The sequence below is a fragment of the Lycium ferocissimum genome, chromosome 9, assembly GCF_029784015.1.
Source record: "Lycium ferocissimum isolate CSIRO_LF1 chromosome 9, AGI_CSIRO_Lferr_CH_V1, whole genome shotgun sequence".
NCBI lineage: Eukaryota > Viridiplantae > Streptophyta > Magnoliopsida > Solanales > Solanaceae > Lycium > Lycium ferocissimum.
This window is the reverse complement of record NC_081350.1, coordinates 5,565,064-5,580,700: the sequence shown is the minus strand read 5'-3', so window position 1 is coordinate 5,580,700 and position 15,637 is coordinate 5,565,064. Positions and strand designations below refer to the sequence as shown.

General features: G+C 35.6%; 1 protein-coding gene across 6 annotated transcripts; it reads right to left on the bottom strand.

The window, feature by feature from the left end:
* Positions 1 to 6,087: 6,087 nt before the first annotated feature.
* LOC132029546 (fatty-acid-binding protein 2) lies at positions 6,088 to 12,550 on the bottom strand. 6 transcript variants are annotated; one of them, XM_059418805.1, is made up of 11 exons: positions 12,475 to 12,550; positions 10,960 to 11,537; positions 10,597 to 10,819; positions 9,277 to 9,352; positions 9,084 to 9,186; positions 8,074 to 8,142; positions 7,170 to 7,206; positions 7,002 to 7,076; positions 6,870 to 6,921; positions 6,712 to 6,756; positions 6,088 to 6,568 (listed from the first exon to the last, which is right to left on the bottom strand). In XM_059418805.1, exons 2-11 carry the CDS (start codon positions 11,439 to 11,441, stop codon positions 6,471 to 6,473), a joined length of 1,260 nt encoding a protein of 419 aa, XP_059274788.1. In that variant the 5' UTR covers positions 11,442 to 11,537; positions 12,475 to 12,550; the 3' UTR covers positions 6,088 to 6,470. The 6 variants fall into 6 exon arrangements, with proteins under 6 accessions (XP_059274788.1, XP_059274787.1, XP_059274789.1 ...); XM_059418804.1 differs by having other exon boundaries at positions 12,484 to 12,549; XM_059418806.1 differs by having other exon boundaries at positions 10,960 to 11,540; positions 12,475 to 12,548.
* Between the last annotated feature and the right edge of the window lie 3,087 nt (positions 12,551 to 15,637).

The following is a 15,637-nucleotide window of genomic DNA, read 5'->3' as shown; positions in this document are numbered from 1 at the left end:
ATTGAAGAAGTTTTAATAATAGGAAAAATTAGGCCGTAATTATTTTATTAGAATAATTTGAAAGTCGGTCAAATTGTTAATGGGCCTAAAATGGCCTTAATTAATTTAACCTAGCATGATTAGTTCAATTATGGCCTAATTAGCAAAAAAAAAATTAAAATTAAATTAAACCTATTATTTCAAATAAAATATTAACAGGCTAATTTTGCAAAATAACTCTAATTTCTTTAAATCATGAGCTGGCTAATTTAATTATGGCCAGGGCAAAATATATTTATATAAGGATCAATTTTGCTGTAATTATCACTTAGTTAATTAATTAACCTAATTAAAACATTATGGGCAAATTATATAAAAAAATTGAAACTTTAAGGGTTAAATAGTTAATTACTTAAATTATTTAAATTGCTCAAACTTCATGGATTTAAAAGGAAATAGAGTATTTGCAAAATTTTGGTAATTTTAAATAATTAAATAAATGAGAACCCCTTTTCTCCCTTTCCTTTTTTTAAAAAAAAATTAAATTAAATTCAAAAAAATCTTATAAAATATCATGAAAACACTCATTAATCTCTAAAATAAATTTATGATGCATGAAAATCCTTCTTACTAATTTAAGGGAATGAAATATTGACCTGGACAATTTATAAAAAATCATTTAAGGCTTTCAAAATGCTCAGCTCATTTATTTATTATCCGGGGACTCTGAGTGATTGAAATAAATTACGGGAGGTCAAAAATTAGGTGTCAATAGTGAGTACTTTGGCAGGGAAGTTGAGAACCCACACAAGACTAGGTTTTTTGCCATAATGAAGAAGACGTTCGATAAAATAAGTGGACCGGGGGGGAGGGGGGAGGAAGGTTGGGGGAGTTGGGGGAGGGGGGGGGAGATGGGGGATTGTTTTTATTTTTAATTTAAATTGGGACATTCCACGTATAACGAATGAAGGGTAAATATGACCCGAAAATAGAGTACAGGGGCAAATATGGCCCTAAAGTTGGATGCCAAGGACAAATATATGAAAAAAAATATAACGAAGGGTAAATATAACTTATTTGTGAGAGTGCAGGGGCAAATTTGACCCTTTCCCGAAGTGTGAATGGTTAAGTTCAATTGGATCTTTAGAAATTTTATACCATTCGATTTTTTGAGCAATTGTCATAACCAAAAGTATACTTACTCTGTTTAAAAAAAAAAAAAAAAGTAGCTAATCTAGCTTAACTAGAAAATGAATGTTGAAATTATTTAAAAAGATAATTGGATATTTCAGAGACCTCCCCACGTTTTGTTTTCATAACACTAATCTTTCTTGTGATTTATGATATCATGGTTACTTCACTTATTTTAATTTCTTTATAACAACTTTCTTGATCTATTTATCATTGTTGTAACTACCAATTTTTCCCTTTCTTTTTTGGTCCAAAGGCATTTTGCCCGTTTGCTGGGCAATAATTGGTAGCCAACAGTAATAACTCAGAGCTATTATTGTTATTATTAAAATGAGTTAGATTTGGATTTATTGATTAATGTCAGAGGTTTTTTGATAAGTAAGCTTCTTCTTTTTTTAAGAAGAAAAAATGATCAAATTTGTCTTTGAATTATGCAAAATGGTCCAGAAAAGAATTTTATTTGTTATATTAGACAGTGTATAAAATTTAAACTCAACATGAATTTACCATTGCAATTTCCATAAAGATATTTAATTTCTTCTAAGTTCTCATAGGAGATACCTTATCCCCGGAAACCCAGCTCTTGAGAAACAATAAGATTTTCTCCAGAAAATCAAAATTATTATTTATAGTCTCGACGTAGCGTATACCGGATCTACTAAAACTTGAGCTTATTTGCTCTAATATAAGCCATGCAAGGACCGGTTATCCCTTATAAACTTCAAAAACATGTGTATAAGTAGTATTTAAGAGACTTTCATAGTAACATTAACAACAACAACAACATACCAAAGGTAATTTCATAAGTTGGTCTAGGGAGGATCGGAAGTACGCAGACCTTACCTCTACCTTTGTGGGGTAGAGAGGCCGTTTCCGATGGACCCTCATCTCAAAAGAAATGTAACCGATGCAGGAATGTAGGAAAGGAAAAGAGACAACAAAATAGTAAATGCACAAAACAAATGTAGTAACAGATATCAATATACAACAGCGAAAAAGAAACTGCGCAACTATCTAAAACATATGATTACAAGTACCACAACACTCTGGTACCTACTAACCTTCTACCCTAATCCTCGACCTTCATACCTTCTTATCCAAGGTCAAGTCCTCAGCCAACTGGAGTTGTGTCATGTCTTGTCTAATCACCTCCCCCCCCCCCCCCGCTCTTTCTTGGGCCTACCTCTACCTCTCTTAACTCTTGCTATAGTCAACCTCTCACACCTCCTCACTGGCGCATCTTCGCCCCTCCTCTTCACATATCCAAACGATCTCAGCCTCGCTTCCCTCATCTTTTCCTCCACTAAGGTTACTCCTACCTGGTCCCGTATAACCTTGTTCCTAATCATATCCCTCCTAGTATGCCTACACATCCATCTAAGCATCCTCATCTCTGCTACATTTATCTTCTGGATGTGTGTATTCTTGATTAGCCAACATTCTGCCCCATACTATAGTGCTGGTCTAACGACCTCTCTATAGAATTTACCTTTAAGCCTTGGCGACACATTCTTATCTTACAATACCCCAGAAGCGAGCTTCCATTTCGCCCACCTAGCTCCAATACGGTGTGCGACGGCAACATCAATCTCATAATTACTTTGGATTATGGATCCAAGATATCTGAAGTTGTCTCTTAGGTGAACATCTACTCAATAATATAATCAAGACTGGTAATGGTGCGTCCGTTATGGTACAAAATGTAAAACTATATATATGGAATTGTGATGATAGGTCAATATATATTTTTGCAAAATTCTTTCGTATGTCACTGATAACATGTTGTAGGCTATATATATCCTCTTAGATAATTTAGACAAGATGTGGAGTGACAAATGCAATTCAAGTCAATATTCACAAGTAACAATCAAACATGGCCATCATATCCTAAATAAGCACCAACCTAGTGGATTTATCCATCACCTTCAAGTCTCGAAGACTAAACACATAGTCTCCGTTACATCACACGATTATTTCATATTTTGGTGACCCATACAAGTATACTGGTACCCGCACAAGTGCTTGTCACTTCACGAGTACGGTACCCCCCAATTCCCCATTTTGACCCTTAATTAGATTAACCAACACATAACACTACATAAAGGGTCTAGTAAGTCTCAACTTACCTGAATCTAAAGCCGAAGAGTCACCCCACGACCCTTCCCTTCTTCAGAGCTTCTGAACGATCAAATACAAAAGATCTACATAGGAAAAGTCTATCGATACCTATATTGCCATATAAAGGATTCAGGTCCAAAAAGTCAACCAAAAACTCCGTCCCTACGAAGGTCAAAACGGTAATTTCATTGCAAAATTGAGTTCAACATAGTCAAATAGTGCTCTATGATGTTACACGAATCCAATGATACCCATATTGCTATACCTTAATTCGGAACCCGAAAAAGTAACCTTAAGCCGCCAAGGGCAAAACTGAAATTTTGACTCAAATTCATCTTACCCATATTCTAAATAATCATAATCCTAAAAATCATGAAGTTCTAACCACAAATGAATCCTGAATTTCATAAATCTCAATAAAACTCATTTTCATGGAAAAACCCTTAATCTACTACTCCCTCCGTCCCATTTTAAATGTCTTAGTTTGACTGATCACAAAGTTTAAGGAATAAAATTAGACTTTTGAATCTTGTGGTCCTAAATTAAATAAGTGTGTAATGTACTAAAATCCTTTTTGAATCTTTTGGTTTTAAACTTGACATGTTAGATGTTTGAATTGTCAACTTACTAAATATAGAAAGAGGCACTCTTTTTTTGACAGACTAAAAGGAAAGTAAGACACTTAAATTGGGGCAGAGGGAGTATTTGAATCATGGAAAAAATCAAAATAATGTATAGAATCATGAAGAAACGCTTATATTAAGGTTAAGAACTTACCCCAATGAAGAACCTTGAACCTAGCACTTGAAATTTCTCAAATCCTAGCTCCGTGGCTTCTAAATTGGGTTTATGAAGATAAAATTCAAAATTGGGATTTAAATCTGTTTAGGCATGTTTTCTTCTTCGCTAACGCAATCCACCACCGCGAACACGATCGAACTCGGCTGAGCACATCGCTAACACGACAAGGCCATCGCGATCGCTATGGACCAGTGTGACTCGACCTAGACTCCTATTCAAGTGCTAAGTATAAGATTCTTCATTGGGGTAAGTTCTTAACCATAATCTAAGTATTTATTCATGATTCCATCCATTATTTATCAATTCTTTCCATGATTTATGTAGTAGGTTAAAGGTACTTCCATGGAAATGGGTTTAATATAAATTAATGAAATTGAAGGTCCAATTGTGGTTAGGACTTCATGATTTTTAGGATTATGACTATTTAGACTATGAGTAAGATGAATTTAAGTCAAAATTACAGTTTTGACCTTCGAGACTCGGGATGGGGTTTTGAGTTGACTTTCGGACCTGAATCCTTTATATGGCAATATGAGTATCGATAGATTCGTATTCTTATGTAGATACCTTATTTGAATAGATTCGGCTCGTTCAGAACCTCAAAGGAAGGGGAAGGCCGTGGAGTGACTCTTCAGCTTCAGATTCAGGCAAGTTGATACTTACTAGACCCTTTATATAGTGTTATGTGTTGGTTAGTGTAATTAATGGGTGTAACGGGGAGTTGGGAGTCCCGTACTCGTGGGGTGATGAGCACTTATGTGTGTACTTGTGTAATTGTATGGGTAATTAAAATATGAAATATCGTGCAATGTGACGGAGATTATGTGTTTAGCCTTCGGGCCTTGAAGGTGGTGGATAAATCCACTACGTTGGTATGGTTCGTGCTTATTTGGGCTATGATGGCCATGTTCGATTATTGCTTGTGAATACTGACTTGACTTGTATTTATCATTCTACATCTCGTCTAAATTATCAAAGAGGATATATATATTCTTGATATTGAAATGATATTATGCATTTGCATGGTGTACACATAATCGTTACATTCATTTAGGGGTGTCAAATTTGGCTAAAAGGTGATTGCCCGCCCAAAATTTTATGGGTTGGGATCAAGATAATTTCACATTGGGCGATTTTAAATTTCAACCCAACATAACCCATTTTAAAGTGATTCCAACTTAAATTTACCTCGTTTTTAAGATTTACTTAAATTTGGGTTTATTGCTTGAGTTTACTCTATTTTTTTTTATGTATACACTTTTCTTGTATCATGGATCTTATAAGTTTGTAGTGTGTTTTATATGAAGGGAAATATTTTTCACGAAAAATGTTATGCTCGAAAATATTTACCACGGAAAATGTTTTCCTCAAAAATATTTTCGAAAAATCCGTAAAAATATTTTTCACGAAAAATGTATTTGAAAATATTTTCCACGAAAATGTTTTTCTAGAAAATAGACCCTTAAAAAAAATGAGTCAAGTTGGGCGGGTCATGACCCAACCCCCTTTTAGCCCATTTCAAATTTCAAATTTATTTTAGTGCAAAGAACTTTTGAGTCAATGTTAGCCTAACCCATTTATCACCTCAGCCCATTTTGATTGGATTAATTTCAGCCCAACCCGCCCATTTGACACCCCTACGTTCATTCATGATATTACTGACATCTGATTTGTGAGATACGAGAAAGGGGCCTTAGAGGCTAGATATTGGATATCATATACTTACAGAGTGATGATATTATAGCCTATCGACTGATACCGAATGTGATCTGGGAGATTTGGTATTTATGTCTAAATAACAATTTGCATCGCAATCTTGTGTCTATTGAGTATGTAAAAGTTATAAGATTTTCAACGATGTGAAACGGCTTCTCATAACTACTAGATTAATCGGGAAAAGATAAGAAGTTGACAACTTCAGATGGTAGATTGTTGCATAAGCACCAGCAGATAAAAAAATAATAGAAATCTCTTGACAATCAACCAAAGGAAACCAAGATTATACAGAATAGGAGAGAAGCTAAATTTACAAAGTGCAGAACAATCTCACTCTCTCTTCAAGTTCCAATATTCCCTAAAAACTAAATTTACAACATTTGGCACTGTAATGCCTGCTCACCTACAAGGTTACCAGAAATCTTGTGTTCTAATCAATTTTGAATAAATTTTAAATATAAGAACCCTGCCTAAAATAAAAGGATTCTACATATATAAATCTAACAATCTTTTATCCTCCATTTCCTCGTGAAACCTATGTTTCCAAATAATTGGGACGCTATGCTTCCTTAATTACTGCTTTATGAAGTCAATTGCCTCAAGAACCCTGAGCTGTTGGCAGCAAATAAGCTCTTGTGAGAGCAGAAAGATAAAACCGCGTGTTTTTAACACCCCCCAATGATACTTGCAACATTTTTCCCGATCTCTTCTTTTGTTTCCTCACATGTAGGAACATCGCCAATGTACATATCAAAAATTGCCCCTGGAAAAAGCAAGAATAACAAGTGTAAATCTCTGTCTTTTACCCATACATTTTCTAGTTAGTTCCCCAAGAATTAATTTCTTGCCACTTTACGCAGTACATCCAGAAGTGCCTAAAAATAAATAAAAGGACAGTTCACTTACTACACAATTCTCTACTCTGAACTGTTCCAATATGGTTGCCTCCGACTGCATGAAATAGTAGTCGGAAAGTGAGAACTCTAGATATTTGGCGTAATACCCTTATTAAAGAATAAGCAAGTAGAAGAGTATGTCTTCTTCTTATATATTAGTGAACTTACTCTCGGTAATTAGATGTCCATCAGTTGTTCGGCGAAAACTGATTGTTGTACCCTGAAAATTTCAGTCATGTATAATAGATGAGGTCGCATCCCCAAAATAAATGGGTGGTGGGAAGGTTATAGCTTGCTTACTGCATGTATAGGAATATCTTCAGAGAACATAGAGCCAAATGTAGAAAGACAGCGATAATCAGTGTCAGGATTTGTCTGTAAGGGAAACAAACAAAGAATGTCAGTATTGAGGGTCTTTTTCTTCTCTGGCAGTAGTAAATACCTAGGAAAAATAACTGTTGGACTGACCTTCAACAACCGAGCTCGAAGAGATTTCTCAAAGACACTGCAGAAAATGTCAATTGAAGACAGAGTTCAGAATATGAGTCTATGAATGGCGAAATTGAAGGCTTACATGTGTTTGGAAATTCAGTCAAGAGACTCTTGTAATTAAGCTGGGATGCTTCATATCTTATTAAATAGAGAACGCTCATGCTACACATCCAAATATGACAGTGGAATACATTTCAAAACAATGATTCAATGGTCATGCTCTTCAACCTTATACTTCCTCAGTTTCACTTTCTTTGTCAACTTTGTTTGTCATAGTTTGACATGGCAAAATGTTTAAAGCTTACTAAGAGTAAGACTTTTGGAACTTGTGGACTTAAACATATCACAACGTTTATGTGGTTATAAAACTTTTGAAACTTGTGGTCTTAAACATTTCCATAGCATTGTGTGGCCATAAAAGCTTCTCATTAAGAAAATCCAGGAATGTGTCATTCGTATTGGAACGGATTAATAATGAAAGTATCAAACAAAGTGGAACAGAGGTAGTTTGTTTTTTTTCTTTGATGAAACTTCTCAATTTGAAATTCTATGTCATTCACTGCCTCGATACAATTATTAACAAGAGCAATGGCAGCTTTTAGAAATCGATTCAACAGTATGAGGTCACAAGTTACAACTTAAACGTTGTCATTTTCTCTTTTTTGATTGGTTTGAAGGTTGTCAACTTTTCAATACAAGGAAGTGGGAAGTAAGTCATATTTAGCTAATTAGTCATATAATTTTGAAAACAATTCAAGAAAGTGTGAACTATTTGATTTTGTAAAATAGGATTTATCTGAAGGAAACACAATGTCCAACATGGCAAAATAGAAGGGTGAGGGCAAAGCTTTTCAAGATCTGGAGAGGAATTTCAACGTACTCTCGGACTGTGTTGATTTTGATTCCATTGCAGCTAACAACAAGCCTTACGGTCATGCTAATGTCTTCCCTGCAGAACATCCAACAGCAATGGTGTGAGGAAACAAATAGCAACACAGCACAAGCTCTAATCCCTTCATAAACAGGGAACGGCATATGCTTCTTGAGCTCGAAGGCTAGTGTTCCTTCTCAAGTGTCTAACCCTGAACTCAACATTTCGAAATCTAACCCATTAATTAATCCCCCACGCTAACACACCCATTTCAATTGTGCAAGTATATAATTAGGCTGCTTAAAAGATCCAAGATTAGCTGTAAAGCCAGCAATAGACAAATCAACAATACAATACCATTTGAGGGAAAAAGATCCAACACCACTCAACTTGACACAAAGTGTTTCCTCCTTTTTTTGTGGAGGTGGGGGAAGGGGAGAGAGGGGTGGCTAGTCATCATATAGGATAACTAATATTATGTGGTATTATAAACCACTTGCAGTCATATAATTGGACGTAATATTAAAGGTTTTTTAAGTAAAACGACATTGATGTGCATAGGCGATATGATCATTACCCTGATACGGGTGATAGTAAAAGGTTTCTGGTGAAGCAAAGGGGAGAAAAGAGACAGGAAAAGCTTAGATGAAAAGGAGGAATAGATTAACAAGAAGAGAGGACAAGCTACATAGATGGCGTAGGATGAAAATAGGTTTAGGAAAAGGAGTGAGAACATGGACTATCAAAGCAGCAAATGAAATGAAGAGAGCAGTTTGGTTAGTTCACTAATGAGCATAATTGAGGTCGTGCTGTACACCTCTCTCTCTCTCTCTCTCTCTCGCTCTCTCTTTTAATAAGATAAGGTAAATTCATTAACAGAGTATCAAGGAGATACAGCAAAGTACATAGATACAGAGAGTACTCCTACTGTACAATACACTTTATAACCATGACGAAAAGACGTGCACAAGAGCAAGTATTTAACTCCAGGAAATTGGATGCTTACAATAAATGCATACCTGAGAAGATCCTGATAAAAATCTTGTCGTTTGTTTAGTTCACAAAAAGGAACTGAGGCATATTTCCAACTCAACTTCCGGCAGACATCAAAAGGATGCACATCTATAGATAACAAAATATAGTTAAGCTCTGAAGACGAACTTTTGGAGTTTCTAAGAGCTCAGGGCAGTTTAGAGAAGAGCTGGAACTTACAGAAGCCAAATGCATAAACCTTTAGAGATTTAATTCTGATAATTTTCATTATTCTGGATCCAGTCCCAACAAGGACCTGAAATTCAAGCAGAAGTCATTTTAAACTTTCATGTACAATAATAAAAGTCATTAACATTTATTGGCTACAGGATACTTGCAAATATTAGGCATAACTGCAGCATAACAATGTCTGAAACAAATTACGCTCAGATTGAGCTTTCAGTTAGATCGTATGGGAAATGGAAATCTGGAGAGAGAATTCAAGATTACATTTTCTCAGACCACTGTCAGGATCTTACAAATCAAATGATATCATAGCATTGAATATTGGAAATGTCCTGCAGGATGCTAGTCAATGTCTACTTTTTTTTCTTTTCTTTTCTTTTTTTTTTTTTTTTTTTTTTTTTTTGAGAAAGGTCAACAGTTACATACTCTCTACCTTTACCGCTTTAACTTTTCACTAATATCTTGTCTATGTAAATAGTGAATTAAGCAAAAGGACAGTGATCATCCAGAAAACGAAACAAGGCAGTGGGAACTAAGATAATGGTGAAGTTAACATTTTCCTTTTAAAATTATGATAAACAACAACAGCAACAACTACGCCTCATTCACTATAACCAAGCGATGGAAGGAAAGAGGCGAAGAAGTAACTGTTCGCATCCAGGCATAGCTGTAGAAAAAACCCAAAGTACCATTTTCACTTAATTGCTTTAGTCATTCTTTTCTTTCAAAGGTGTTTCTTTTCTTCTTCTTTTCCAACTTTAGGTATTGGGATAATGGTGGCTCTTTCTAATATATTCTACCAAACAGACTAACGTTACTGAAACAAGTTATCAAAAGAATTGTTAACGGGTGTAATGGACAATTTAGCTTTTCCAAGGTTACAGGTAATTTTCTCCCATAGGTATAGTAGTCTCTCCCATATTATAGCAGGGATAAAATCCACATGTCTAAATCAGTATTTCCTTTTCTTCTTTCTCCAGTAAGCATTCAGAATTTATGAGGCTTCGTCCCCCCCCTCCTTCCTCCTTGTTTCATTCTGAACTTCCCAGTTGTATTCACCCTCCTCTACTGAATCACCTATACGCTACCGACCTCACTGATCTCTGTCCCTCTCTTACTTATATGGTATATGCATATCTTCTCAAGGTGTCGACTCTTTTCTATATGTTTTCTCTTACTTAAATGGGTAGAAGAGTGAAGCCTAAAAATCAAACAGGCATAACATAACTCAGTTCAGTATAGCAAGTCAGAAATCAAGCAGTCTAATAGGACAGTCCATTTAAGCTCAGGTTGCAATCTAGAGGAGTCGTTTACCTCTGATGCGAAACTGGAATTTCGCTCCCCAGCTATTAGGTTGTCCAAGATAGTAGGAAACTCAATACCCGTTCTGGGCTCAACTGCATGTCTAGACCAATTTAAATTCTCGAAAAACGAATTATCACATCCCCGGTGTTCAACCTCACATGGCCGTTGATCCTCACCACTCTGTGATTCCATAGCACTGCTATCCAGTTGGACAGATAGAACGTCACTAGAGCTGATTATAATTCATTCGACCAAAAGCAATTATAAGAACTTCAGCACAAAAGAATTAGTCAAAACCTAAATGGGATTCTTTTCTTCTTTTTCTTTATGTGAAGGTAATGTACATGAAATTTATTGAGAAGAAAAGCTTACAAATTGTCAAATGGAGGTACTAAAGCAGCAGCTAGTGAGAGCACTGGAATTGATTGAAGATGTTTTGCTTCTTTGTACATTTGATTCATGGTGAACTTTGAAATCTTACTAAATATCACAGGGATGGTAATTTTCCCTTTGTATCTTGATTGCCAGAATAGTTCAATGAAATTATGTCTACTTGAAGCTGTTTGTTGTGCTTGAATTGACATTCTAGACCTGGTGGTTCTTGAACCTTGATGACCGCCTGATGTTTGGTTATTAGCTCTAGAGTTTGATCCACTGGCAAACCATACTAGCAGCGCACCAGCACATTTTGAAAAGCACTTAAAAGCTTCTTGAAGTGCCTGACTGCCAGGAACATATAAATTTCTAGAACCGTCAACAATCAAAGAAATATGGGAGAGAAAATTTGTGGGCATGAGAGGATCGATGGGGAACATTTCTGATGAACCCCCATCACCATCCATGAAATTTGACATATTGTTCTGTATTTTGGTGTTCACTTGATCAGTTCGAACTAGGGCGTTGTAGCCCCTTGTCACCACCGAATGTAGACCGATACAGACAGGAATCACCTGCTCAAGTAATGATTCAAGTTAGAAAACATCGATCCACACACAACGAATTAAAAAGAACAATGGAAATAGCAAAATGCACGGGGCAAACAGCATTAGCTGCCATCAACACCATACTACAGAAATATGTAACTTTATAAATCATAAAAGCAAGATTCAGGCAAGCAATACAAAATAATTACTAAAATAAACTCCGCCTTCCAGCAAAGCATTCACTTGAAAGGAAAATAACTAGGACACCAAGTTTTAATCAGGTCCAAAAGGTAAAATATCATCTAACGTGCAGGTGAAAAGATCCACAACTGAGAGATACATGAACACAGAACCTTAAGCAATTACAACATATATTTTTCATGAGAAGGACAAAATCTTGGAGCGTTATATACAATGAACATTGAAAGATGGGGGAAAATAATATAAAGATTACAACTTTCACCACCAAGAATTCTATCAAAGAAGGAGGAAAAACTAAAATGGCATCATTACATTAAAGCAATCAATTTGACCCCAAGTTAAATCATAACATTGGTTATTAAAGACCAAAAACAAAGATGATCAATGAACAAAAAGATAGAAGAGAAAGAACCAACCTGAAAGGTGGAAAATGGGATGGATCAAGAATATCAGATTATGGGATTGCTTTTCCACAAAGATTGAGAATGCATTCAAAAGTGCATTTAGGGTTTTTGATTAAAAAAAAAAATGGAAAAGGACTAGTAAAGGAAAGAATATTCTTAATGGTTCTGGTAAAGAAACGAAAAAAAAAAAAGTGTCTTTTTTCGATTTTCCTATTTCAGTTTCTTGTAAATTAAATACGTATTCCTTTTTATGTTTTATTTCTCTGTTTGTTCCACCCGAGTTTTCTTTTTTATTTGAATTTGAATGTTAGTAATGTAATTGCGAGAGAGGGAGGAAAAAGAAAAAGGGAAAACGGTACTTGAATTACAGGTGAAAGTGACCCTTGTTCAACGTTCAACTCTTTCTTTGGCTGCCCAAACAGATACAGTTGCCGAGTTGATGTTCAACATTCAAAGTTTCTTCCTTTCTTGCCCAACATTTGTGTTCATATTCATTGCCTATTTGGAATTTAGTTTAAAAGTCCTTTTTTTTCTTTTCATATTCATGTTCCTAATTTTTCTCTATAACTGAGATATTATTCCCTCTTGTATATTTTTCTTTTCCCTTGTCCTACCTTATTTGCATGAAATATTTACATTAAATTCAATAATTTAATTTTAATGGTAAAAATAAAAATTACATATCCAGAGGCGGAGTCGGAATTTGACGTTTATGAGTTTGGATTATAGTTTTTTTAAGTTATTGGGTTCTTAATTAATAAATTTGTATTTGTTTAATAGACTTTTTAACATAAATATAAGGTTTGAACTAAAGCTACTGGGTTCGGCCAAACCCGCACCCGATGAGCTAGATCCGCCCCTGTACATATCACTTTTTTTTTATGCCCATTCGGGCTTTTTATTAATAAGCAGAAAACAAAAGAAGTTCAAATGGCCCACCTCAAAGTCGGGTCAGGCCCAAAGGAAAACAAAAAAAAAAAAAAATAAAAAAAAAAAAAAGGAGAATTAATCTAAGACCAAACTAAACTTTGTCCTACTTTCCTAAATGAGCCCTAAATACTCGTTGCCATTTCTCTCTCTATTCCATGATATGTTCTGATGAAGGCCCGCCGCCGCCGGTGGTGTGAAGGTGATGATTCGCACCTTTAGGCCAGGTATGGAAGAGTTCCTCGCATCATCATCATCAGGTAATTCTTCCATTGTGGCATTCCTGTCCTAGCTGATCTTAGCTGCTTCTTTGCTCTGCCTATGTGTTTGTTGTCATTGCTGGGTCTGAGAACCCCAATGTTTTGCCACTTCACACTTCAACCGAGCTGTGTATGAATTCCATTGGGTGCCTCTGCTCGATCTGGTAAGTGGGCCCCTGATGTGTAAACTTATTCCTGTTGTGTTCAAGAATCTTCTGCTATGTTGCTGAAATTGATAGTAATCCTCTCTTAAATCCAGATTTTTGTTGTTGAAACCTATAATTTCTAATTTTAATCTGTGTAAACCTGATGTTTGTCTATTTGGATGAGCAACAGATGATGCTAATACCACAAACACGACATTCACCTTGTTTACTTGATTAAAATTAGAGTAAAGACTCTGCCAATTTTCCTGGAAATCTTGACCACATTTCTTTTTATTTATTTCTGTTTTGCTATAAATCAATGTATATAAATTTGATGTTTGTCCATTTGATTGAGCCTCAATTGAAGCTAATACCACAAATAAGACATTCACCCAATTTACAGACATGAGATTATAACAATAACTGATACTCTGCTGCTCTAAAACTGCCTTAATGAACGCTTTGCCTTTTCTATGTCTGAGATTGTGATGGTGCTGATTAATGAATTCTTCAAAACCTGCAAACAATAGCAAATTGTTAGTATAAAAATCCTTCCTTTTCTCCTCCCTTAGGATTTGATAGTAAGGATCTCCAACTCCACAATCCCATTTATTCCTCTTGCTACTCCTGTCCTCACCCATATCCTTGCTTAGTTCTAATTCTCAGATAGGGAATCTGAGATTTATCACTATTTAGTATCTTCCTCTTATCCACCTCTAGTTCTTGAAAATTATGATACTGTACAGAGCCTGTATCTAGAGCCTGATTAGCCAAAGCATCTGCTAGCTGATTGCCTTCTCTCAAGATATGATTGAACCTAACCTCCATGGTATTACTAATTTCCTGAATCTCATCAACCCATGTTGCTATATTCCAAGGAGGTTTCCAACCATTTCCAAGGATTCTTTGGATCATTTGTGAATCAGTCTGAATCAACACATAATTCAAGTGATTATTCTTGCAGAAATGTAAAGCCTCCAGTATAGCCCTATGTAGTGGTGTAAATTTTATTAAATTCAAGACCGTACAATAAATTGGATTGTATTAAATTCAAGATATATTAGCCCAAATAAATTGTGGGCTAATGTAATTGGATTAATTATTTAAGTCCAATAAATATGGATGTAATTAAAAATATCCAAATGCATTGGGATATAAATGACGAGCCCATTTTGTTAAGCCCAAGATGATGTCTTTTCCAACAGGCCCAGCTTGGTGCCACGTGTCAAATGACATGGCACACCAAGTCAAATAAAGGAGCTTATAGGGTCATGCCACGTGTCAAAATGATGCAGCATGGCTAGTCAAATCAAAGGCAAATGAAGATGCGTCATGTGTACAAGTTACATGTTTCGGCCCAGCTTGATTGTCCTAAAGGAGTCTGTCCATATCACAACACCTTCATCCTACAACTATAAATAGGGATCTCATAATTCATAAAAGGGACCAGAAGTTCAAACAAGTAGCCAGAGGGAGCTCGTGGATCAAACATTACAAGTTTTCTACAAGCTGCATGTTACACCTCAAAAAATTTCATGTTGTTGCACAGTGTATGGACTAACGCAGGGTGAGGCGTATGCGATGTCCCTACAAGTAAGAAAGGTTACTTAACGATTCTAATTGAGATTTCAAAGACATTAGAGATAAGGGAAGAAAGTTCGTTGAACAATGTAAAGTATAAGTTGTGTTTTGAAAAAGGGTTAACAAAGTACCGAGCTAATGTTGATTTAATAATGTCTTGAGGAAAAGTTATAACGCTCCTTAGATTGCTAATGAAGTGTTAAACAGGTGTTAAGAAGGTTCCATAAGGATTGGAGATCAAACGAAATGACGGAAAAAATTCTAGAAAAGTGGAGTTATACGACCACTTATACGGTCCGTATAACTTTATACGGTCCGTATAAGGGTCCGTATATCCAAACAGGAAGGATGTTTTCCATGATGGTGAACCACGGCCACTTATATGGACCGTACAATGTTATACGGACCGTATAAGGGTCCGTATAACTCCCGACGGGCTGAGTTATTTTCAAGTATATAAATGTGTTCCCACTCTTATTTTCTCATTCTTTCCACTTTTCCACTTCGCTCAAGACTTCTAGAGGGTTCTACATATTTCATCAACACAAATTCAAGACAAATCAAAGATCAACTTCATCAAACCAAGGAAATCAAGTGTAAGGAAGTTC